Source organism: Aquila chrysaetos, chromosome 14, assembly GCF_900496995.4.
Source record: "Aquila chrysaetos chrysaetos chromosome 14, bAquChr1.4, whole genome shotgun sequence".
Lineage (NCBI taxonomy): Eukaryota > Metazoa > Chordata > Aves > Accipitriformes > Accipitridae > Aquila > Aquila chrysaetos.
This window is the reverse complement of record NC_044017.1, coordinates 6,803,391-6,829,601: the sequence shown is the minus strand read 5'-3', so window position 1 is coordinate 6,829,601 and position 26,211 is coordinate 6,803,391. Positions and strand designations below refer to the sequence as shown.

Here is a 26,211-nt window from a genome sequence, read left to right as displayed (position 1 = left end):
GCTGGCTGCCTCGGCCACGCCCCCCGGGGCGGGCGCGCGTCTCCTATTGGCTCTCTTTCCGCTCCTGCCCGCCCGCTCGCCTGTCCCGCGCCCACTTGTAACCCGGGGGGGAGGTGTCACGTGAGGCGGCGGCGCGAACCGGGGCAGGGGGGGGCGGGAAGAGAGGGCAGCGGCGGCGGCCGCCGCCGGCGGCGGGTCCAGGGGATGAGGTGGCGGCTGCTGCGGGTCCCGAGGATGAGGTGGCGGCTGCTGTGGCTCCTGTGCGCCGCCGGCTGGTGGGGCGCCGGGGGCAAGACGCTGCGGGGCGGCTTCGCCAGCTCCTCCGCCCGGTTGGAGCCGTGGCGGCCCGTGGCGCGGTTCCAGTTCCACGGTGGGTGCCCGAGGGAGGGGAAGGGAGGGAGGGAGCGAGCCCCGCGGCCCGGCCGCGTCCGCCGTCCTGAAACGGGCCGGGGGGGGGGGGGGGGGGGGGGGGTTCGGAGCCGTTGGGGCGCGTCAGAGCGGCGCGCGGGGGGGCAGCCGTTAGGGCGGCGGCCTGAGGGGCCGGGGCGGCGGGAAGCTCGGCCAGAAGCGGGACCCCGCCGGAGCGAGTCGGGGCTGCGCCGGGGCGGTGGAAGCCGGAGTCGGAGTCGTCGGTAGCAGCCCCTCGGACTCGCGGAACGGCCTCGGGGGTTCAGCAGAGAACGGAGAAGTGGCGCGGCGGGCCGTGGGTGCCGTGCCTTGCCTGCGTGGGCCACAGCCTGACGTGGCGGGAGCGGCGGGGAGAGGCAGAGGCGGTTTGGCTTGGACACGCGTGCCTCCTTCCCTGCGGGACCCCCGCCGCGCGGGAGCGTGGCTTAACGCTGCAGGTGTCTGTCGCGCGGTCCCGGGCGGTTTTAGTGTCACCGTGCACCGGGGTGTGCGCTCTCGCCGTTTTGTTCCCGATGGCTTTTCTTTCCCGCGTTATTAACTCCTTGGCGGTAGTAATTCCTGGCTGTTAGTGAAGAGGCCTAGCAATGGGCTAGAAACCTGTTAGGATGGTCGCTGCAGAAATACAGGTTGGAAGTGACTCTCCTTGCTGCAGAAGTTTTACTTTGCAAAAACAGATACATGCAAGCACTGCTGGTCGGCGTGCTTTTCCTATATACTTTCCCTATACGCTCAGCATTTCGGAAGCTTAGACCGTTTTCTTTCCCAGGTATCTTCATGGCAGAAGAGTTCTGTGGCATGCGTAAAAAGGCAGCCATGAAGATAATACTTACACAGGCTTCTTCCCAGACTGGAGGAGCAGTGTGAGAGAAAAACAAAAATGTTTGCAAGAAAAAAAATCTAGTGGGATGAAGGAAAACGTGACATAAGCCAAGAAGAGTTAGAATGTGACCTTCTAGTGGTGAATGAGAGGTGATAGATAGGGTGGGGATAGCTCATGGAGTGACTTGAAAGCAGTTAATTATTAGTGTCCTGGAAGATAATTGTAGAAGCGCTCTGAATAGATCTAAAGGGGGAAAAAGTGCACTGCTTAATCTGAGAAAAGAACGTTAAGCTTCAAGATGAGTGGTTTAGGTGTGCTGATATAATTCATTCTACAAGTCGATGTTGCATATTTTCTTAGAAATATTCCTCTTTCTGCATGAATACCCAAAACTACGCGTATTTGGGGTCTTAGCAAAGCCATATGGGCTTTTTTTTTAGAACCTTCTGTTATTTTTTCAAAATATTTTGTTAGCAACTTGGGTAAACTGTAGTCCATATAACATTTTACAGATGCCAGGAGATCACCTTTTTTGAGGTTTTATTGCAGGACCGTTATCTCACAGCTGGCTCCGAACAGGCAAGCCTTCCTGGCAGAGCCTTATTTGAAGCTGGTAGTAGTCTATTGACTCACATCCAGCTGGTGCCTAGGTTAGGTGGGAAAGAAGATTGCTCTGACAGTATAAAAAACATACAAAGCTTGCTTAAATTTGAATGAGTTTGTTGTACTCTTGCAGTACTAATTGATTTTTTTCTTCTCCATTAAATCCTATGTTTTAATTACTTAATTACTTACTGTTACTTAAAGTAGTCCATGGCAATATATAATGAAAGAATTTATCAAAATAATTAATAATCTGGGTAGAATTACCCAGACAAGATAAATTGTGTCAAATGAGCTAGTTCTAAAATGGCTAAAGTATTTCTCTATGTCAAGATGCAGCCTATAGGTAGACTGACACATTAGAGAACACTTTTGAAAAGTTTGATTTTCTTTGTATCGTTTGACGTCTGTCATCTATAATTAGCTATTTTAGCTCTAATCAGTCCATAACATGAAGGTCCATTTACATAAGTTCTTCTGGTATTAAACTCAAGAGCTACCCTATGATGTTCATAATCATGCTACAAAGGTCATAAAATACTAGACTCTGAACCAGTTATTGAGACTGTTTGAGGCACTGTCTTCACTTGAGCTTGAGAAAATAAAATTTGGGGTGGGAGGAAGGACTAAAAAGGTTATCTGGAAGTTTGTTTAAAAAAAAAGGGGGGGGGAAGGCTGTTTGTGGTAGAGGTGGTTAAATGACATTTGGATTGTGGTGAAGGTTTAAGTATCATCATAGAGAATCGTGCATGCAGTATTGTGTTAATGAGATGTCTAGAAATTGTATCTGAAAGAGCGTAAAGACTTATGGGAAGTAGAGGTAGAAGTTTAAGAAATAAAGGGAAGCTTTAGTGCTGCTACTTATAAAAAAAATCTACGCAGTGCTAGCTTTTTGTTTGTAACTGACATCAAGGCAGAGTAGTTGATTTTATTTTTTAAATATCAAGGTGACCATGCTGTTCTGTGTGTCAGAATCAAGAACGTAGCGGTAGCTGTGACAAAAGCAGCTAGACTTCACCTATTTCAAGCACAGGAATGGCGGAAGCTGCAGAACAGTATCCAAGATCACAGCTGTACAGAGAAGTTCTCTAAAGCTCAGCTGACAAGTAAGTTGCTACTTCTTTCCCTCCTTAGAAATTAAGTTACCTGTGTATTTAGAACCCTGTTGTCTGTGTATTTAGAATATTTATTTCAGTGAATTTGGACTTTGCATCAACTTAAGTACAAGCAGGACTTTGGCCTTCTGTAATTAAAAATTATTACAAGGAAATAAAATTGCTTTGTTTGCATCACTTCAGAAGACTTTGTTTGCAAGTTGTGATTTAGTATGCTGCTGGAAAATGAACAGTCCTTGACAAATAATAACTTTAATGCTAACAGCCAAACGTTATGACCAGTTCTAGTCTCGTGCTCTCACTTCTGCACAGCTCAGAAAGGGTACATGTTTGACTGAAGTTTTCATTTAGTCATTCAGTACAGAGGTTTTCTCTAACTCTGCTTGGAGTAAAAGTCCTTCTTTTTTTCTTTTTTCTTTTTTTTTTTTTATCTCAAACTTTTCCATAAAAAAGATCATGTTGAGTATTTGAAAGAATTTGCAAAGAATACCATTGTAATATGAAACTGAAGAACTTGAGAATCTAAATGTTTGGGACAGTCAAATGTACAGTTTGGATTGTGACTTTTATTGCAGCGGAGTGAAAAAAATTAGAGGCAAACTGATGGAGTCTGCTGCAGTTACCTCTGAACTTCTGAAGTGAATGCTTGTGAGGTGGGAGTATGTAGCCCAAGTACACAGTAGAAGGGTAATTTTGTACCTGCAAAGCTTTTTTTCTCTGTTCTTTTTTTTTCTTTCACAACCTCATAATCATTAGTTTTTTAAGGTCATCTGCGAAAATTAATCTGGATTATGCTGCCTTACTTTATAACTTGCCTGTATTATCATTTAATGTTCTTTCATGCTTTAATTTTGTAATTTGGTATTCATCACTGAACCTCACATTCAAATGTTTTTCATATTTGAGCTGAGAATTATACCAGTACAGAATATGTAGGTTATCTTGTTGTCTTTTGTTTATGAAGGAACATTTCTCATTTGTCAGGAGGCTCCTGTTCTCCAGTTCCATGGAAAAGGCATTTTTCAAAGAACAGTAAAACACTGAAGCATTCAGTTATGTAACTGGAAGACAAACATACTGAAATAATCATTTTTGCACCATTTATTGATCGTAATACTACAAAACCAACTTAAAGCATAAATTTTCCTTTAAGAAATTAATATTAGAAACTTCATTCAAATATATCTTAAGTGAATACAGCTTCTTTTTTAAATACATTTCCTCTGTGCGGCCAGAATCCCTAGAGTAACAAATTGATCTCCTGGAACACTGTCATAACGAAATCTTACACAGATGTCACTTCTAAGGACATAGTTCCCTTACACTTGATCTGAGCTGAACATTAAGTGCTGCTGAAATGACTAGCAGTTGGCCCATCACTCCTGTCTGTCTCAGCAGTGTACTTGCTGTTTTCTACTGCATTTAGGAATCATGTGACCACAGGGTGAGGTGGATCTGTTTGCTGATCTTGAGCAAAATCAATTACATTTTTGTTTTATCTTCATTTCCTGTGAGTTAGCTTGCAGATTTGATGGAAAACCAATTAAACACGCTCCGTGTGATCCTTCGTCTTGATGCAAATAACACTGTGTCAGAACTCAGCTGAGAGTCAAGATGGAGAATAAAGCCAACCTTATCAGCTGCAGTTTGCCTTTCATTTGGATGAAGTGCTATATGAAATCCTAAATTTGTGTTTCTAAAAATCTTGGGGTTTTTGAAGGGAGCTGTTTCACTTTATATATTTGATTGATAAGATATGTAGCTCCAGAGTGGAATGCGTACTTACCGTTACCTACACAAGATGAATTGCCTGCGTTAGAACGCTTTTTTTTTTTTTTTTTTCTGGTTTGTGTGTTGTCCAAATTTGTACTTCATGACAATTGCTGCAAAGTAACATATCACACATTCTTCCTGGATCCTAGTGTTGATCAGTTCATGCCTTCAGAGGACAGAAAATAACTTCTTGAAGTTGAAGCAAGTTTAAATGACATAAATGTTTTTCACAGGTAGGCTTCAAGTTAGAAATTAGTTCTAAATTCTGTCTACTAAATATTTAGGGATAATGAGTTTGCTAAGGGTTGTTTTGTGTGTACATTTGCAGCTTTTTTAGAAAGGCCTTTGCATAAAAAACTAGCTTGTTTTGTAGATTTTTATGACACTTTTCTCTTCCCTTATCCTTAGCCGTTGTCATCTTAAACTATTAAGGTGAATTAATCTTCAATCCAGTCATTATATTGTTATTTCTTCTCCAGAGATGGCTTTCATTCGTGGTTGAGCTGATCAGCACTTGAGTTCAGTAATCAGTATGACAGCACTTACAATTCCTGAAGTTTCACCCAAACATGCAGAGCCACAGATTTCATTTGCAGCATATGTTTATTCTGGAGAGATTGTGCTTTGTTAACAGTTGCTTTTAGGAAAAATAGCGGTAAGATCAGTGAGCAGATGAAACGTCTGTCTCTTTCATAGTTGGTTTTAAATGTAATCTGATTGGAAATATACAGTTTTGTTAGACAATGGTCTCAGCCCTTAGCTGTCAGTCGAAATTCAGTCTATTATGGTTTGGGGAAGATGCTGTAAAATATGCGAAGTTGCACCTTTAAAGTATGCACACTGTTGTTTACCGAGTTCACATGTGGCTGTTACTGTTTGGTGCTCTAAATATCTTTGAAAACAGAGTAGAATAAATTTCACAAAGGTATTTTTCATACTGCAGAAGTATCTGTTGGCTAATACAGAATACCTAGTCCTATCAATACTGTACTAGGGGACAGGAATGTGCTAAGCATAGGAGACACAGTTTGCAGTCACTGCCTTCTGGCAGAAGGGAACCCTCCCAGCAAACCCAAAAGCTGAGAGATGGAATGCAGTGCATCTCCTCACCAACCCTTGGCTGCACCTATTTGAAGCAAAAGATGAAGTTGGAAGTCTGGTCTGGTGTTATGGCTAGTTTTCAAAACCAAGACTGTTTTGTATTGTATGTTGTTTATAACCTGTATAAGATTATGTGGATTTAAATTTTATCATTCAAAGATTAGTTTTCTAAAAACAAAGTAATTGAGTATTTACTTCTATTTTTGTTTGTTTGTTTTCTTCCAAAGTGACTGTGAACCACACAGAGCAAAATCTGACAGTGTCCCAGATTCCTTATCCGGAAACATGGTATGTGTTTTATGTAGACAAGTTTACCTGCGAGGAGAATTATTCTGAATCCGAGGATATTCAGTTTGAAATGGTCTTACTAAACCCAGATGCAGAAGGGAATCCATTAGATCACTTTAGCGCAGGGGAATCTGGTAAGATTTTTTTTCTTAAAATTAGATTTGTAAGTTAAGGATCTGATCACCCAAACAAATCAGTACTTACTATGCTTGGAAAAGTATGGAGAATGGATAGCAGAGTCTTTTATATTTCATATTCTACTTTTTCATGGGGAGTAAACTTTAATTCATGTTCTGGCATTACTTTCCCTTTCTCTAGCCTGACTTTCCAAAACTTGCCTAACTGGAAGGATGGATGCACAAGGAAAGTTAGTGTTAAGATCTTTGCTGATAGGTGATTTTCCCATGTTGAAATTGTAAGCTTCCGCTTGAATGTGAATTTAATCCCTGATTTTAATGAATTCATTAAATTCCTTAGCTGTGTAAAACTTGATTCTGTGCAACACAAGTACCTGCACGATAAAACATTTTGCCAGTACAATTTCAGTTCAATGTTTAGGTCTTTCTAAGTATCTTAGTCACAGGCCGCAGATTAGCTATTTGTCAGTCCTGATTTTATTTTACGTAAGAAATGCAATTTTAAATCTTTCAACATGCAAAGAAAAACTTCTAGAAGTGACTCAAGACAGCAGCTAAAGAAATGCCTACATATAACTGTATGCTTTGGACAATCCAAACCAACGTAATGTGTGCTTCATTGCAGTGCTTAGCTTCGCTGCTCTGGGAGGCCTCATCAACATGTTGCTAACCTAGGTCTGTTGTAAGGGAAGAGCCTGATAGGCTTTAGTCTGCTGTCATACACAGATTTAACCTACATACCCAGAATGACCCTAATTGCTGTGCTCAGAATCATATGCCCTGCTGTCATTCTTGGTCTCAAGAGGATATAGAGGGAACAAAGGCAGCTCCCTTTTTGAAGGGAAGAAAATATTCACTGAACATTTAGCAGAATCTGTAAGAAAGTAGCACTGTTAATCATCCATTTTTCAACGGTTATAAATTGACTTACCTGTCTCTTTAACTTCTTAACTGTGCTTCTTAATCTCCAAATTTAGTTGGCAGCTTTTATTTGGTGAATTTTGTATCCAGAAGTGAATTCTAGGTTAATTTACTTATTCTCAAAAAGCACTAGTAGCGTTCTTTTGCTAAATCAATGGGCAAAGCAGTATAAGACATCACGTGGCCCTTAAAAGTGGTGTACACGCCTCCTAGAGAGGCATCTGGGCTCTATATTAGTTTTATAGGAAGACTTTGAGCACTTGGAAGCAGAACTCTGACCAGCTTGCATGTTGACTAAGGAGGTGTGTAAAATGCGTTGGATGCATGTATTTAGATCTAGCAAGTAGGAAAGAGGGTGAGCTGTACATGCCATGTCTTCCACAGTTGCAGAGGAACATCTCTATTTTTTCAGAATTAAAACCTGCATCACTGCCATGAATGCTGAAGTTACATGCCTGTGTCTGCTTTCAAAGAACTGAGGAGGATTTAATCTCTTGCGCTTTTTTTTTTTTTCCCTAATGCATCTTTGGGGAATAATGTTTGTCATTTTTCCATAGGTGCACAGCTTGGAACATCAGGGTATCAGAGAAAAGGTCCAGCTTCATTTCTTGGTTCTTTCATTCAGGCAACTAAAAACTACATAGTTATAGATGATTCTAGTTAGGTCATCCTTCACTTTAGTTACTAAAGTTGTGGCCTGACACAGGAGATCTCAAAATTAAATGGACTGTAAGGGAAGTACAGGAAAGAACTTGAGACTGTAACCTTGTAAATTAAGATGTTTGCCTTGAGAGAGGAGGCGGCCTGGCTTCTGATCCGTGGCAAGTAATCTTTTATCATTTTATATAGCAGGGTTTTTTTACGTAAGACATGGTACCAGTGCAATCTAGGATTTCTAAGGGCAGCTGACCAGGTAGACAGCATTTTGAAGATCTTTGAAGTTAGGTATTTCAAATTAAGGTACATATGTTTTATTTTCTCTGTCAACTCTAGGTTACTTGAAAGTCAGGAAACTTGAAAAAGACAGGTTGCAAATTACCCTTCTGGTTTTTTTTATAGTTGTATTTCAGTGCGACTTTCTCTTAAATTGTTTTGGTCTCAAGCCAGTCATCCACAATCTGTCTTTGGTTGGAAGGAGCTTTCCATCCTAAATGTTTAGTTTTTATTAAAAGCTAGTTGATTTTCCTAAAGAGTTTTCCATGTGTACCCACTCATCATGGTGAGAAATAACTTATTTACAGAATCCTTGCCAACTTCAGTGGGTATCTTTTGAAGCAGAAAGATAAAGAGTGAAAGAAAGAGTAAGAGATTTTATCTAAAATGCTATTTTTGTTGTTCGTAAATCATGCATTTGTATAGGGACACAAGAGAAGCAGTGTGACCCTAAATTTGTGGTTTATGAGTCTTTATTACCTTATGGTCTTTTTCTCCCATTTGACTGTATATATGTCCAAAATTATTAATTTTAGCCACAGAAGTTACCGTACTAGCAACAGTCCAGAACTCATACAGTTCTAATGTTTTTCAACTTAGGTATTGAAGTGTGTGTAATTGCTATGTTTCTAATCTCTGGGTGGAGCTGGTTGGAAGTTTTTAGCAGAGTTGTCTTGCTGCTGGAGGAAAAACATTGTTCAGAATCTGATTCTGTGGGCAGCACTTGGTTTCAAGGAGGGTTGGAGAAGGAAAACATAAGCTTTCTGTGAGAAATGTCTGCTTACCCATTTTTGCATATAGCTCACTGGCTTTGACCCTTTGGGAGCTCATATGATGGGTTCCAAAGCTTCTGGACAACAGAAGAGATTTCCAGGATGCAGGTCTTCAGGGAAGCATTTTACCAGGCTCCTACCAGACTGAAAATTAGAGTACTTCTGTTTTGTGAATAATATCAAATACTTTGGGCATTTTTTCAGATTGGTGCAAAAAAATCCACTCTATGAACTTACTGTTCTCTGTGCTATTTTTCTTTCCATTTTTCTTTATCTAAAAGTTTTCTGTCTTGGTCAATTGTGCTGCTTAGTCTAACTACTTTATGTGGAGGAAGAGTGACACCCAGTGGTTAAATAGATTCAACAGAAGTCTGTTTGGGGTTTCTCTCATCTCAGGTTGTGCCTTTAAAAATTGAAGCCAAAAAGAAGAGCTAAAAATAAGTCCTTTAGTATGTTTCTGACTGATCAAATGGGCTACAATTATTTTCTGTTTATGAAGAAACTGTATGCCACTTTATACTATTTCACTAGTTGCTACATAGCTATTTGTACTTGAACAGAATCTCTCCTACACTCAGAAAAGGTATTGAATAAGAAATGCTTTGTCAGATCGAATAATAATCAGCTCTGAAAAAATTCACTGACTTTCTTGGATAAGATAGGCTAGGATTTACTCATTTTATCTGTACTACCACTTTTGGGTGACAGTTACTAAGTATTTCCCAGTGATTATATATAAAAACCCTGTGTTTTGTTTTAGTTATTTACCGCTAGTGGCAACTTTTTTTTTTTTTTAATAAAAACTAAGCTCTGTTTCTTTTTTTCACAGGATTACATGAATTCTTTTTCCTGCTTGTCCTAGCATACTTCGTAACTGCTTGCATATATGCACAGTCCCTATGGCAAACAATTAAGAAGCGTGGACCTATGCATACTGTATTAAAGGTGTTGACAGTTGCATTACTGTTGCAGGCTGGTTCAGCTTTTGCCAACTACCTGCATTTCTCAAGGTATCTTTGCTTATTTTTGCTTTCAGTCTTAAGAGTTGAAGAACATTGTGTTGTAAAGATCAGTACATCATCTTTCCTGTGGTGATTGTGACAAAACATAGGACTGACTTTTTAGAACTAGATCATTGCCTAAATGTACTTTTAAGAGAGAACATACAACTAAGGCTCACTCACTTAAAAATAACATCTCTTTATTGTTTCATCAGTTATTCTAAAGATGGAATAGGAGCACCTTTTATGGGAAGTCTGGCAGAATGTGAGTATGCTTGTCTACTGTTTCTTACGTATTCTTACACATTAATCTGCATAATACGTCAGCGAATGCTGTTGCTGGGCTGTATTATGATCTTGGACCATATCGCTGGATTTTTAATATAAAATACTAGAAGTTGCTCTTCTGAAAAACAGGTTTTATTCTGGATGTTTACAATAACTGTATTTAAAGTTACACAATTGTGATATTGTTTAGGATTTTTTTAAAGGATTTTCTTGTCTGAAGCTTCCTTCCTACAAACACTTAAATACATGCCTATCACATGAGTATATGTTTTAATACATTGAAGGGTTTTGTGGAGTTTGCATTATCTAGAGTAGCAAAGCTTTTTAGGAAACTTAATGACATTTTATGGAGTGTGTCATTTCACTAGCAGATTTAACATTTATTATAATGAAATAGTAAGCATTTTACAGCACAAGTGATATGATTAGAGTGATGCAAAAAATGCTTATGTAAAGAGTTGATGTTAACAAAGCATTTTTCTCCACTCTGTATAGATATTCTGAGTTCTCACTGGAGCTGAATTCCTGTAACATCCCTTCCCAAAATGCGCTAATTTACTCCTCCTGGATTCTTCAGGGTTAAACATTGTCATTGGGGGTTTCTTTTCTCTAGTTCATGTTTGAAGCATTGGGGGTTTTTTTCTAAGCAAATACATTGCCTTTTGATTGGCTTGAAGCACCCTAAGAAAGTGGTACTGTGGTAGTGGGATAGTGTTGGAGAGTAACAGCCTATATAGAAAAATACTTCTCTTCCTAGAGTTCATTTAGAAGCTTGCAGTTGGAATTAACAGCCTCTTGATGGCACTTGGCACCACAGTAATTGCTTCTTTCTTGTTTTAACCATGTGAGTTAGGAGATCCTTACAGCCTCTCCAGCAACTGTATTATTAAACTTTCCCTCTCATCTCCTGAAATGAAATTAAATAGAGAACATGAAGGTAGTCATAACTCTTCCCCAGTGAGAAACCCAGTGTTAACTACCCAGCCAGAACTTCAGAGAGAGTAGCTGCATGTTAGATTTTTCTGTGTATGAACTGTAGTGAAGAGACCACTTTTATTTGCTTAAAGCAAAGGTTGTTGAGAATAAAATGTTTTTTGAATCAATAGCTGAATTTCTTAAATTCAGCTAAGAGAGTTTTCCTTTCCTACTGTTTTTAAGGTTCATGGTTCCCAAAACAGTAAAAGACCGGAAGTAACAGAAATGTGGAAAGCTTCAGTGTCAATTACAATTCTGAAGAATGGCTGATAGCAAGTAGTATAGTTTGAAGATGGAAGGTGCTACCATTTTTTCCTATATCAGAACAGAAATCCGAGTTAAAAGTAAATGGTAAAGTTTCTATTGACTGGCAGTGAGGCCAGAATTTCTTTCTAGAAGCCTGTTCAGATGGTATCCCAAGCAATTATTCTTTTCCTACCACCATTAAGTCTTCACCGTGTATAAAGACCTGACCCTCAGTCTAATTTATTACCTAAGTTAATTGTATAAATCACACCAATAAACCTGGCTCTCAAAAGCATCACAAATAGTGATCTTTTAACTTTTGGTAAGATCAAAATGTGAAAAGTCAGAGAGTATTATTATGCCTGTTGCAACAACCAAAAAAGATGAATTGTGATGAAATCAGACAGATACGGTATCAGCTTGGTAGCGTGTGAGTTTACACTGACCCTGGATATCACGTGATTATTGTAATTTTAGAAATTTCTCTTGACCTTCTTGCTTTCTGGCAAGGTGTGTGAGATGTCAAAGATTAACACCAGTACTGAATTTTTATCTTACACCATTTTGTCTGGGAATCCATTTGAATTGTTGCCACACTGAAGCAGAGCAATATCTATATCGAAGATGTGACTGAGAGGTGATGTCTGGCTATAACTTATAGAGCAAGCTGTCTTAAGGAGTGACAGAAAATAAAATGCTCTCTAGAACATCCAGATCTGTTCAGTCATTTCTCTAGCTTGGATTTGTGACACTGGTTTGGCATGCCTTGGGTTCACGTAACAATTTTTTCTAGGGAGTACTGTGTCTCCATAGCTAGCCTTGTAAAATTTGTATAAAAACAGATGTTTGCTTTTGTGACATAGAAATATTTTTCTTGTACCTGATAGTGTAAGTGAAAATTACAAATAAGGAACAAATTTAATTGAACTTAAATATTAGTCAAGTGGAAAAGAAAGCATTGTTGTGTGTAGTGCCCAATCTCTAGTTTCTGAACCAAATTCACAATTTACATAATATAAGAATAATTTTTTCTTGTACATCTCTGCTACACCACTACAATGAGACAGTTTACTCTCAAGTCCAAGCACCAACTTAAAAATTGTTCGGTAAGTTTCAGTCAAAAACTTATCAGGTCTAAAGCTAACAGTTGCCCAGAAAGAAATCTTCAGTTCTTTCTACAGGCTTTAATATATTCTAGCTTGAAGTCTTCTTTATTCAGGTACAGCTTCAAACACAGGTTTGAGACGCTGATTAAGAATGTAACTTTATGGCGTATGTGTTAATTGTTCCCAAACAGAGGGAAAAAAAAAAAGGGACGTAGCAAAAATGAGGCAAAGGTAGTTTGCATTTGATAAAATGAAATACAGGCAAGTTGTTGCTCCAAATGAAGTCTGTGTTAGGGTTATTCGTTACATTTTTCCCTTTAAGAATCTGAGAGTGGAATTTGTCCTAAATATTTGTGCTTTCTGTGGAAAGCTACTGCATCCTTAAGACAAAGTGCAATTAATTTAAAGTACAATGCAACTATCTGATTTTTGAACAAAAGTTTTTCATAGAAAAGGAAGGAGTGTATTTCATCATTTTTTGTATTTGCAGTGTGATTAACATACATATGATTTTGGTTCTTTAGCATTTATAAGCCTATTTATGCAGATGGATTCCTGAGCCCAGACTTCTTTGACACAAGAGTGGGATTTGGGAGGATGTGGTGCTGTGCCCATGTTATTGCAGCACTGCAGCATTACTAGAGGAAAGCTGGTAGTGATCTGTTTGGTCACTGGAAACTACTCAAAATACCCACGTTTTGTGGCAAAGCAACCTCAGCTAGTCAAACTATCACCAAAATTATGGCTAAAGGTCATACAGAGGCGTAAATGCCCACCCTTCATTTGTAGGTATATCGAACATTTCTCTTTGCTTTAGAAAAAACTGTATTTTTGTTGTGACTATTTATTTTTTCTTTTGTTTTTAATAGTGTGTGACATAGTCTCACAGATACAAATGCTATATTTATTGTTGAGTCTGTGTATGGGTTGGACAATAGGCAGAATGAAGAAATCTCATGGCAGACCTCTTCAGTGGGATTCCACTCCAACATCTACTGGCATTGCTGTAGTAGTTGTTGTTACACAGGTTTGTATTTTGTATTCATTCTTATACTGAAATACACAGCTGCTATTAGGTATGACAGAACCGTGAACCAACTAATTTCAATATTTTATGAGGGAGGGAGTATCAAGACTGGAAAAAAAAAAAAAAACCCACAGCATAATGTGCACCCAGTATGTCTAATAGGTAACAACACCTTCTCTTTACTTTAACAATTTAAGGTGTAGCTCCACAGTATGTTTTTGTTCAGCAGTAAAACCACTTAAGAAGTTCCCACAGTTTTCCAAACTCCTGGTTGTGCCAATTGTTTGTAGCATTATACTGTAAACCAGATCCGTGGAATGATCTAGATGGGGGGGGGGGAGGTATTTAAGATCTTTCAGCCAGCACAGTCATTTTACTGATCTGATTTTATAAGATGGTCCCATAAATAGTTGTAATCAGTACAACTGAGGGGTTGTGAACTACATTATGGGGGGTGACAACAAGCAGCATGAGAGGAGAGACAAGAAAAGCTGTTGTGAGAAATTCTTTCTGTCACCAAAAAAAATTGAAATCCTTGGTATCCTTCTCTTAGAACCACTCAAATAGGATGTCTAATGGTCTTTTTAATCAATATGAGGGAATTCTTGAAAGGTTCATGTGCAGGATTGGTCTTGCAAATATACAAATGGTCTGACACATAATTTCATTCAAATATTTTCCATTAGTATAAATTAGAAAGTCAAGTAAACCAGTAACTTAAAAGTAAATTGTAATGGAGATCATCCAACCCTGGTGGTGCCTTTTGTAAACAAATTTTTTTAAATCACACCATAAAGACAAGAGAATCTGAAAGCCATTGAGAAAGAGAAGAGCAGGGAGAAACTGGAGACAGTAATGAGGAAGAGATTATACTGAAGATTTTGTGGCATTTGAGTAGTATCTGTAATTAGTGCTGCTTCCAAACTAAATAAGTGGACTGCTCAAACATTAAGAGTAGCTGGGAGCTGACATTTCTTGCTAATTAAGAATATAAACCAAAGGCTATTAAGGTCAATGGGACTGTTGAAATTCAAAGATAGGTTCATTCCACCTTACTTCGACACCCGTCTAGCACCAGAAATTTTACATGCTGGTAGTAAAGAAGACTTCTGAACTATTAATTTTATTCATGCCTCTCCACTTGTACATACATATGGGTGTGTTAGTACTCTGTCACTTGAGACTGGAAAGTTTTTTGTTGTTGTTTCCTTTTTACTATACATAGAAACATAGAAAGGACACTCAGTGTCATCAGCTTGATCTTTTTTTGGTTGTTACTTGTAAAAATCAGGGCAGGTATCATACATATATGCTACTTCCCCTGCTACTGGTCCATTACGCATTTGTGTTAGCTCTTTGAGCACCACTGGAGCATTGGCACAAGACTGGCTATCTCACTTTTCACCACGAAGGCACAGCTCTACCACACCTCTCCTCCTGGTAACGTTGGGAATGTCAGGTTTGGCAGGAGTCTTGTAGGAACAGAATATGGATATCAGAGTATGTCATTGCCTGGTGGTTTTGCACCCCCATCTCAGTGTCTGTTGTCTCCAGCAAAAGTTACCTGACACCAAGAGTATCCTTGCTGCTTCTGGAGAGGATGTTTTCATGGTTCAGTACATACAAACTATACCTACTGCCAGATTTCTTCTCCTTAGTACAGAATGCGGCTGTTGCGCTCTCGATACTGATCCCCTGAGCTTATTGCCTCTGTTAAAGGTGGTGAGCTCAAGACTTCATTCTCTAGATTGTTCTGTTGTTCACTGGTCTGTCTAGATTGACATGGCTGTTGGACCTGCTGTAACAGGGCAATCAATGATCACTTTTAATGATTAAAAACCTACAATAACCTCCTTTCTGTCCTGCTCTTTCCCAGAGATTCTTATGGGAGAGCCAGCTTCCTCCCATGCCAGAGGTTGGACAGACTTATGTGGATAACAGAGATGTTCTGAGGACTTGCTGTGGAGGGTGCTGGAAACCACATGCATTACCCTAACGCAGCAGATAGATATTGAACCATGTTAGTTTTATCGACATCCTATACTACCTGTCCTCATCTCATCTTCAGGGAAGTCAAGCAAGTGAACAGCCTGGAAAAATACGTTATTCTTCAACTTAACTGCAATTTTGACTGGCAAACTATCTGACCCTGCTTGCCTGCTACTATTTCAAATTACTCAGCAATTTTTCAGGGGTTTTTCTCCTCTTTGTACTGATGCTATGGATTCTTTCTTTTTGTTCTTTCAGAAACACCAGCAATTTCCTGGGCTGTGTTTACAGGTTACCGTCAGTGTAGGGTGGACACAGCCTTCTAGTCAGCAAATCTCTTGTTGTCTTTGCGGCTGCAAAGAGGTAGCATCTCAAAGGGTGGACAAGTCTGCGATTCAGCGTCTCCCTTTGCCTTAACTTGTTCTTTATTTCAGCCTCAGAACAAAAGATTCCCAGGCTGCTCTGTATTCATTAAAGATTCTGCTCTCTGCTGCTGAGACACAAACCTTGTTCAGAACTTTATTCATGGCAGGCCTTTCCCGTCACCCAGACCTGAGCAGTTTCAGCTTTCAGCGCTGATTGGAGTAGAGGCAATGATTCTGGAAAGACAGCTGATCACTTTGAACCTGACGAAAATGACATAGAATCTTACTGCATTAGATGTCACACTTCACAGGGGTTCTTAGGTACACCCCAAAGGTGTGCTCAGAATGAGCTCTACCTCTGACCTTAGATCTAAACCATTTTTTACTGTACTGGCATTGCATGACATCAGATACCCAAGTACTAGATATGTTTAGAAGCAGCTAGTTAATCCACTTTGCCTTGCTGCTACTTCTGATTTCCCTTTTGCTTCCCTCTTCCCCTTGCCTCTCAGAGATGATCTGTCCCATGAGAACCTGCCTTCACTGGAGATTGATATGTTATCTTGGCTTGCCATAAAGTCAGTGTTGGCATAGCGAAGGGGAGGAGGGGTTCTACCATAATTGTTTCCTCATGACAAAAAAGAAGAGTGTCTGGTTCTTCATTGTATGGATGTGGAGGTTCAACTTGTATATCTGGAACATCAGGATGATGTCCGTGGCAAACATTCTTCTAGCATTTGGAGAGGAAGACCAGTACTGGACAGTGGTTGGTGTCCACTGTGAACCAAGGTAGGACAGAAGTATGTGCAGGTGAAGTCAGGCATTTTGAACAGTGTATTGTGTAAAAAAGGAGATGGTCATTCTCCTTTATGAAGAAGCAGTTGTGACTTAGTGTTGGACATAGCTAGTGCGAGTCAGCTCTTCAGCTACCTAGCTCATCTAGTTCTTTTGTCTACAGCCTAAGCAGAGTTGTTCTTCTGGATAACAACTAGAATTCCCCTGCTGACTTCTTCTCAGAGTTCAAACATAGTTCTGCTCACTGCCAACAAAAAAATGTCTCCAATATCCACTTCAGCAGGTTGGTGTTCCTGATATTGCAGCTAAGTGAGCTGACATATGGCTTTCTGTGGTCAAGGTAAAGGACTTCAGGGCTTATTGACCTTAATTTCTCAGGCATAGCCAGCCAAAGAAATTTTGACTTCAAGATCATGCTTGTCTATGGAAACTCTTCCTTCATTGAGAACAGATTGCCTAATCCATTGTAACCTAGAAACACTCCACAGCACAGATTTCTCTTTTATAGAATCCTGCTTTTCTCTGATGAGTGAGAACAGTCCCAGCTCACAGGAGGAGCAATGACACTTGTTCATCTTGTCCGAGTTTCCAGTGTGTTGCACTGATAGTTCCATCTCTGCCTCTAATGCCTCTGCCTTCTGCTTATTTTGGAATAATCTAATGAAACTGAAGGAAGCTGGAATTCTGTGATCTTACATTGCTGTCACTACACACAGTCTTTGATCAACTTTTTCCTGTGTTGTTTACACAGTTTACACTCTAAAGGGCTAGTCCAGAACATACTGTGCTGTCAGACTCTATTTTCCCATGAGGATTTGGACTTTGTTCTCATAATTCCTTTACTCCAGCTCTTTGTCATCTTCTCATGAAAGTGGCTTCCTTCATTGCTGTTACTGTTGGTGTAGGTTAAGGAAAATTCAAACCCTCATGAGTTCTGTTCTTTAAGGTTACACTATCCCTGGGATCTACCTAAAGTTTCTTCTTAAAGCAATATTACAGTTTCATCTTCATCAGCCTATATTTCTTCCCCCCAGATGCATGATTTAGTCAGGAAGATTCCTGAGGTGGAATAGGAGGTGGTTGGGGTTTTTATTTTCTCAGACAGTGTATGTCCAGTCCAGGGAAGTTAAATACTTTTGCTATTCCCAAGTGTAAATATCAAAAGGGAAAATGCTCTGTACAAGACTGCAGTGATTCTGTAACTGGTAGAACCCTTGTTTGTTGTGTGAGCATGTTTCACCTGGACTGAAGTAACTTCTGTGATAGGAATTCATCGATTTCATTCCAAAACTAGTGCTGTAGACACAACTTTACCAAACACTGTGCTGTAGCTCAGGGTTTCAGGAGCCTTTTAGCCTTATTTCAGTCTTACTCCTTGACAGAATTCTCAGTCAAGTAATTTGATCATTTGAAGATGTTTGCTTGGAGTTACTCAGAAATAGAGTGTTATGGTGGGAACATTTGGAAGCCATTTGTTCAGATTGTTTACTAGTAATCAGTGATGTTCAAGACGTGCATGCTTCACGTCTGTCCCTCTCCCATCCTTCCATTTTCCATCCAGGTAGTTGAGGAGTGACTGAAATGACACCAGTCGTGCTTGCTGTGTCATGGCCTAGGTAAGGGAGGGCAAAAGAGCAAGAGTACTCTCTGAGGATATTCTAAGCGAAGATGATACTGTCTTGACTGATGAGACTCAAGGACACCCATCTTTGGAAGACACAGGTGGATTACACTTTTTTTTTTAAAGTTAATATCCATAACCTTTTTGTCTTTATGTAGTTAATGTAGTGAGAGAGCCTTTGAATGTGTTCAGAAAGGAATCTGACTAATTTAGATTTCTAAATTGAGGCATACAATGTCTGCTTCTGAAGGCCTTCAGAGCTACCTCACTCATATAAATCAAATTTGCCTACCTTTCTTCAGAAAGCCTGCTTCATTAGACATCTGAAGCCTAAGTGCAAGTTAGATGTGTGCAGTAGGTGGACTGGATTCCAGTGTATATTCAAGTCTTAAAATGCCATTTAGCTGCTACACGATGCTGGGGGAGTCTAAACTTCATGGGTATTCTAATTTATAACGTTAACATTCCCAAAGTCTTAAAAAGGTACTCTTCAGCAAGATCCATTTTTTATGCAACAAGTAGGTGCCTGCCTTCTACACAACTAAGATTCACAAACTAGGCACTTATTCTGTTTTTCCTTGGAGAATCCATCAATATTCTTTCTCACAGTGCTCCTACAAAATTGGATTCTGCAGTAAATGGATACAGTGCTGAGAGCTACGGAGGATTACTGTCTTTATCTGTTGGCTAGAGCATTTGTCCAGATGTTGGAACGGCATTTGGAACCTGTCATGCTCCCTTTCCTAGACCCTAGGAGGTTTCCGAGCCAGTTGCTTGCAGAGTCAGGCTCGCTCGCAGTTTCTGACCTAGCTGATGTTGAATTCTTTTCTCCACAATGGCACAGCTTCAATAGAAGAGGTGGAGAGTGGCCCACCCAAGAACAGCCTATAGCCTGGCAGTTGCGGCACTCTCCAAGGAGGTGGGAGATGTGAGTTGGATATCCTTTAGGCAAAGGAGGGAATTGTGGGAGATCCAAGTTCAACCTGGGTGAATGCTTGAGCCTTTAGGCTATTGTATAAAAGGGGCAGCAGCACCACCCTCTTACTTCCCCATCTTTGAAAAGAAAAGTGAATCCTGTTAGGATTTTGAAAGAAAAGGCGTAGTCGCCTGCCTTTGAAACAAGCTTTACAGGTTGTGGATCCCAAGTGGAAGGAGACACCTCCCTGTAGCTCTGTGGAATCATTTCAGTGGGCTTCCTGCTGAGCAGGCCGACTGTTTAACTAGATGATTATTTTGGATCTTATGCTAAGGTGGCACATTCCTTCTATCCAAATTAGGGGAAACTTTAACTTGTCTAACTTTCTAAAAGTTATGGAATGCAAGAATTGAGACTCTGTTCCTGCCAGCTGCACTTGGAGTAATAGGTAGTGCCAAAAGGGAGTTCGGGCTAGGGTTTTTTGTGTGACATGGTGGTCTCCAGTAAGCAGAGCGGAGCATGACCAGTTGTGCAGATAACTTAATCTGTGATGGGAAGATTAGTTGAGGTTTAGTGTAACCTTGTTTACTCTAAATGTACTTTGCTGTTGTTGTTCTTTTCCAGAGCTTTTTATTAATTTGGGAGCAGTTTGAAGATACAAATCACCACAGCTACCACTCACACCATGGCTTAGCAAGTGGACTGCTTATTGGCCTCAGAGTTTGCCTAGCTTTGTCACTGGCTGCTGGTCTTTACCAGATCATCACAGTGGAGAGAAGCACGCTGAAAAGGGAGTTCTATATCACCTTTGCCAAAGTATGGGTTGCATCAGGGAAACTGATCCCTTCTGCTATAAATATAATTGTGGCATGCAGTTGACTTTAAGCACTAAACTCTTTTCTTCCATAAGAAAGTTAATGTTTGAGTGTCTGATTTGATTAAATTGCACCCTGTCATCATACTCTGAGTAGTCATTTTAATTTGACAAGGAGTATAGAGCTTTTTTTAAACAGAAATCCCACCTTTCATTGTGTGGTTTTCGTTCTGTTGATTGAAAATTAAACAATGGGTTCATAAAATAGACAGAAATGTAAATGCAGTTCCTCTAACTGTCATCTCTTTCTTCTAAGCTGGCATGTAGTCATTTTATAACTTATACTCATATTCTCTTTCAGGCCTGCATTCTCTGGTTTTTGTGCCACCCATGTCTTGCAACCATTGCTGTAATATTCAGAGAATATCAAAGAGAAAAGGTATGTACAGGCAAGATAAAAGAGATGGAATTTGAATAGTAGTTGTTCTTCATGTTCAGTGTTTGTTAGCAAACTCATGCTCTTAGGCTGTTAATCTTATGACCCCAAAGCAACTTGAAAAGTCTTAGTCACACAGCTCTCATTGATGCTAATGTGAGTCATATTTTACAAAGGCATACAGGGTTTGAATCATCTACGGGTAATCATTTCTAGGTTAAGGGAGGGAGAGGGGGAGATTGTTAAGTCAAAGGAAAATGGGGGGGGTGTTTTGTTTTATTGTTTGCTTGTTTGTTTTTTAATTAACAACACCTTGGGGATTCTTTTAACAAAGCTAGTAGAAAGATAAATCAGTGGATTTTTTTTGTTGTTGTTTGCTTTTTACTCTTCATCCTTTAAAAGCTTTATGTGGCTAAATAGGTCAGGAACCTGTAGCTGAACTGTATTCTTTAGATTAAGAAATCGGTCCAAATATGTAGTTTGGTTTGTAAGCTCTAAACAGTTAAAAACAAAGGTGGACTCACTTGGTTTCTCGATTGCTTAAACATATTAGGAACTAGAGAACTAGTGTGTGGAGCCTGCCATATTCAGATAAAGTGCACTACTATTCTCAGGTGATTGACTACCTCATTCCAGGGTAGAGTTTGCTTCTTTTCTCTATGGTTATAACTGTCTGTGCATTTGTATGCAAATATTTTTGGAAATTGAGTTTTTATTTGTGTAGAGGATATGTACGGGGAAGAAAAAGGTTCCACTAAAAATATGTAGTAAATGAAATATTACATTTGGTTTTTAAAAAAAAAAAAAAAAAAAAAAAAGAAATCTAGGGAGAAAAAAGACTTCTCTATAGCTACTAACGAAGAGACTTTTTGTTGTTGCTTGATGAAAACATCATCACGACAGGAGGACAACCTGTAGAGATGGGATCAGTAAAGGAAATTTTTGCAATATTTTGAGATTTTGAGCTTACTGAAGGGAGAGTACGGTTACTCTGTTCTTGCATTTGAGCAAGTTTAACCATTGTGTGCCGCTGCAGTTCCTACATCATGAAAATTTAGCTGTTTCCTTCTTTAAATGCACTTCAATAGAATAAAGAAATGCGTGATCAATAAATACCGTATTTATTTAAGAAAAACATGTATTTTAAAAGAGTGTCTGTACATGAACTTAGGCTTTTGCTTTCTCAGAAACAGTAGTTACCTTTATACATTTGATAAATACTGCCTTACAAATCTTTTACAGATGAAGAGACTTGCACTGAAAAGAGGTCTGGCTAAGTGAGGCTGATTAATCGCTATCCTCACAGCTCCATGAGTGTGCTAGTGCAAAGTGTTTCCAGGCTGGTTTTTTTTCCACTCTGTTTGTTGTATGAACAGAATATCTAAACATCACCTCTGCTTGTGAAACTGCATGGGTGGTGAATTGCAAGTCTGAAATTCCCCAGAACAGAGACTGCCAGAAGGGTTATGTGACTTGCCCAGGGCTATCTACTGATTTAAAAACACCCAGGTGTGAGAGTCTGAATCCTGGACTTGAGATTCATGTTCAAATCTTTTGTAACTGCAGCAGTATTAAAAGGTTTTTTCACTTGCTTTTTCCTTTTCTCTCTTTTTTTTGTCTCTAGATTATTACCATAGGTGTTATCCTCTGTCAGTGCATCTCCATGGTTATCCTCTACAGACTTTTTCTATCTCATAGTCTATATTGGGAAGTATCTTCACTGTCATCAGTGACATTGCCACTAACAGTATCCTCTGGACATAAAAGTCGACATCACTTCTGAGATATTTAGGAAGAATACGTTATGTAATAAATGTGCAATAATGACTTAAATATACAGGTATTTTTGTCATAGGTATGTGATACATTGGTTTCACTGGAAGACTGAGTGATAATATAAGAGCACTTCACAGAACTTTGGTCTGACAAGGTCCCTAGATTAGTCTGTTAGAAGTATTGTGGAGTGGAAAAATCCATCTTTTGAATAATTTTATAAATACTGTTTATGTCTAGTATGTGGTGCTGAGCTGTATCACGGAAAAGTACAACGAATCTTTTCTCTCCCATTCACAGACACAAAAAAAAGTCCTTACTTTATATCAATAAATACTAGGTTTGAAGGTGTTATAAAATGCAGTTCTTAAAACATCTACAAGCTCAAACAAGCCTGAAATAGGCCAGTTGTGAAATTGGTGTGATGCGTAACGATGAGTACAAGTTCTTTTATTTTCATGCTTTAGAGAAAATGCATTTTATGTATAAGCATAAAAGAAGGGGAAACAAAAGAGGGAGAGTCCTCTAGAAAATACATGTAAAATGTTCACAACTGACTGCAAGAAACTTTCCTTTATTATTGGTGTAAAAGAAAAGCCTTTTTTGCAACTAATGTTCATACTGGTTAAAATTTTAATGGGAATGAAAATAGGGTTTATATCTGCCTTTTTTTTTTTTAAATAAATGTAACTAAAAATTTCATCCAGTAATGAGGGTCTAAACAGTATTTAAGACTTATAAGACATAGCAACATAAAGGTAATTAAAACAGCAGGCTTGCATCTTTTAAAGGGGGGGGAAAAAAGGCAAAGAAAATGGAATGGGTGATGTGGTACTAGAATTTTAATCCTGATATAATTCATTTCTGTTACATTGAGGATTCAATCATAATTAAGCCATATACACAGATTAAATTAACAGAAGCATTTCAAATAAATGTTGGTTTCAGTCATCAACTACCCATGAATTCCTGCCCAAGGATACTTAATCAGGATTAAATTTTCTATGAATAATTGAAAAACAAAATACTCACTGGATTTGTTATAATCCATGTTGGCACTGGGTTCTAAGTAGTTGCCATCTTCCATCCATTGTAATAAAGCCATACTACTTTGTGATGCCCTAGCATTCAGAAAGCCAGTGTAAATATATACTTTATTGAAGTGCCTATTTATTTAGTATGATTAAATCATGCTGACTTTTTTTTTTCCTTCATAATAAGAACATACCTATTGCCATTGTGGCTGAAATCTTTCTTTTTGGATTTAGTTTAGTATTTGTCAAATTTTAGACTTATTTTCATAGATGCGTGTTTCTTCACAGCGTGGATTTTATTTTCTAGTAAATGAATGTTTGTTTATTCTTAACAGTGTGTATTTAATTATGTCTTTATGAAAATGTGAAGACACTGGGGTTCTACCTTTAAAATAGCCCTAACTTTTCTATTCATGTTTGCCTCGGTTGCGAGCATAGTTGAAACATAAGTCTATTCCATTTTAGTTTAGAGGCAAAACTAGACATTTGCCTTTGACTAAGGCAAAATGGCAACATGACAAAGTTGCTCATTAAATCATCTCCTTTCTTATTGTTTGTAATTCAGATCAAGAATGGCAGGTTGAGGCTGGAAAAGATGAGATATTATGATTTCACACAATCTTCAGAATGATTAAAAGATTAATTATTACATTCCTCTGATAACCACACAAAAATATTATTGGTTAAAACTTCAGTCTTTATTTCCCTGCTTATCTCTGTACTTTTCATCTTCTCAAGAAAAAAGCACCCTGTTTTTGATAAGTCTCCAATAATGCCGTAGAAGAGTTCTATCTGTCCTCATGTATAAGACATGAAATTCACACATAAAATAGAATTTTCTGATAGACACAAGAACTGCTTTACAGTTTATGATCCGTCATGATAAAAGTTTTAATCTATGCAGAAAAACCTGTATGTGACTTTTAGAAGAGGCACTCCATTTGTTTTATTCTCCAGAAGTATTTTCTTACTTCCTGTAGTCCCTCTGACTTCAATCGGTCAGTATTAAGGTAAATGGTATCTTAATTTCACCTTATAAATATACCGTACAACAATTCATAAAACGAATTCATAGTTAATCTAGGTGTAAATAGGAAGCATAAGATGTTGTCTCTTAATCTTTTCCAGATTGCCCTGTAAGTCAACAGGTAACATTATCCTCTTTCTTTGGCATTGAACCCAACAATTTGAAAATAAAATTTTAATTTTGCTATTAATGTAACTGTAGCACCTAAGTATCACTTTCTCATGGTAAGCGGTACAAAGGACACGCATTTCTGCCCAGGTCTGTTAGCATTCTTTCATAACCAACACTCACCAGTTTTATGTTACTAAATCATTAATGTGTACTGTAGCAGTAGGTCACTATGACTGCAGTAATATTCAAGATGTCAGTTAATTCGGTACAGGGTGTCTTTGGGGGGAGTCTTCAAGTGTGACTGATTTACAAAGCTTCGTACTTACCTGTACTCTAGCTTGAAGCTTACTGCCTCTGGATCATGCCCGAAGTGGGTATGTGAAAGCCTATCTCTTCTTCCTAACTTATATCTTCTGTGAGACCAGCTGATAAGACCTTGCTTTTTTCACGCTTATTCACACAGTTACCCATTTTATCAATTTGGTTTTATAACCTCATCTTGAAAGAATAGCTTCCAGCCTTCTTTCAGTTGTCTGCGATCAGTGCATCCTGACTGTAAGACTTTTTCTTTCTCTTTTTCTAAAACGTGCTTTCCGTCACAAAAAAAAAAAAAAAAGAGGAATTTTTGCATACATCTTGCATACATCTGAGGAACTCAGCGATGCACCCTACGTCAGCTATGCATTAGGTGTCGGCAGCGGACAGAAGTACTCCTGCGGTACGCCCGTAGCCCCGCCGTGTAAGCGATGTGGGTTTGTGCCCACCGAAAGCTGCCGCGTACCCGGGGAATTCTCGGGGAGAGCCGCCGCGGCTCCGGGCTCCCTGCCGCCTCGCCGCGGCACTGCAAGGGGCTGAAGCGCGTTCCCCGAAGGCCGCGCTGCCGCTGCTGACCGTGGCGAACAGCGCTGCTTAGTTGAGGTCAACTGACGACATCCCTTTTGAGAGTTCTGCACGTTGCACGGTTCTGTTTTAAGTAAAGTGGTGGTTACAGAGTATACTAATTCTATTGCCCACACGTTTCGGTGCTCAGAAAAGATAAGTGGATGTTGACATGACTGCAAACTGAAGTCGGTTGTGCTCTGAAGAAGAAATCCACTTGTATGAGTGAGAGAACACCTCCTTGCCAGCCATCACCTTTTCTGCTGGCACAGATACCAGTTTGCATCAATTATGATTTATTGGTTGGGGGAGAGGATCCCGGTTCAGGAGAAATGAGGGTGAGATCACCAACTCGGTCTACGAGACCCCCCCACAAGTGGTGAGGAGGGATCATCTTCTATTGCTCCCGACTAGCGAGGTGGAGGCTGGAGCAGTTCTAGGGACCATCACAAGTCCCCTAAGCTATTCCCTCCACCTTCTGTGTAGAATGTGTTTATTGTACATTTCTTTAAAGTGCTTCAGGTAGGAAAACGAATATTTACAATTAAATATATGTAAATGGAAGTGGAAAGGCTTGATTGGAAAAATATCAAGTTTCTAATACATATTACTATACTAAGACCTCCCACACAAGACAAACGTTTATAGTCAGATGTAATGAATATTCCTTTCTGGTTCCTGTGCCAATGGAGAGCCATGGAATTACCAAAATCTTTTTGCTTGCATCTCAGTCCTCTGCAGAACTGGAAAAATATTTTATTTGATTTGGCTCTAGTTTATTCTGTGCAATGGTACGTCTCTAGTTGATAGAATGTTTATTGGGCTGGCCAAAGCTGGTGTTACGCTGTACCTTTTAACTCTTTTTGTGTGACTATGCAATGTACAAAGAGCAGGTGATCCTTGCAAATATCAGACATTAAAAAAGTTTTAAGCTGC

General features: G+C 39.3%; 1 protein-coding gene across 2 annotated transcripts; it reads left to right on the top strand.

Moving 5' to 3' along the window:
• Positions 1–123: 123 nt before the first annotated feature.
• GPR180 (G protein-coupled receptor 180) lies at positions 124–26,211 on the top strand. 2 transcript variants are annotated; one of them, XM_030036405.2, is made up of 10 exons: positions 124–195; positions 226–370; positions 2,779–2,937; positions 6,048–6,242; positions 9,702–9,882; positions 10,089–10,138; positions 13,358–13,515; positions 19,826–20,017; positions 20,377–20,454; positions 22,076–26,211. In XM_030036405.2, exons 2-10 carry the CDS (start codon positions 235–237, stop codon positions 22,232–22,234), a joined length of 1,308 nt encoding a protein of 435 aa, XP_029892265.1. In that variant the 5' UTR covers positions 124–195; positions 226–234; the 3' UTR covers positions 22,235–26,211. The 2 variants fall into 2 exon arrangements, with proteins under 2 accessions (XP_029892265.1, XP_029892264.1); XM_030036404.2 differs by having other exon boundaries at positions 169–370.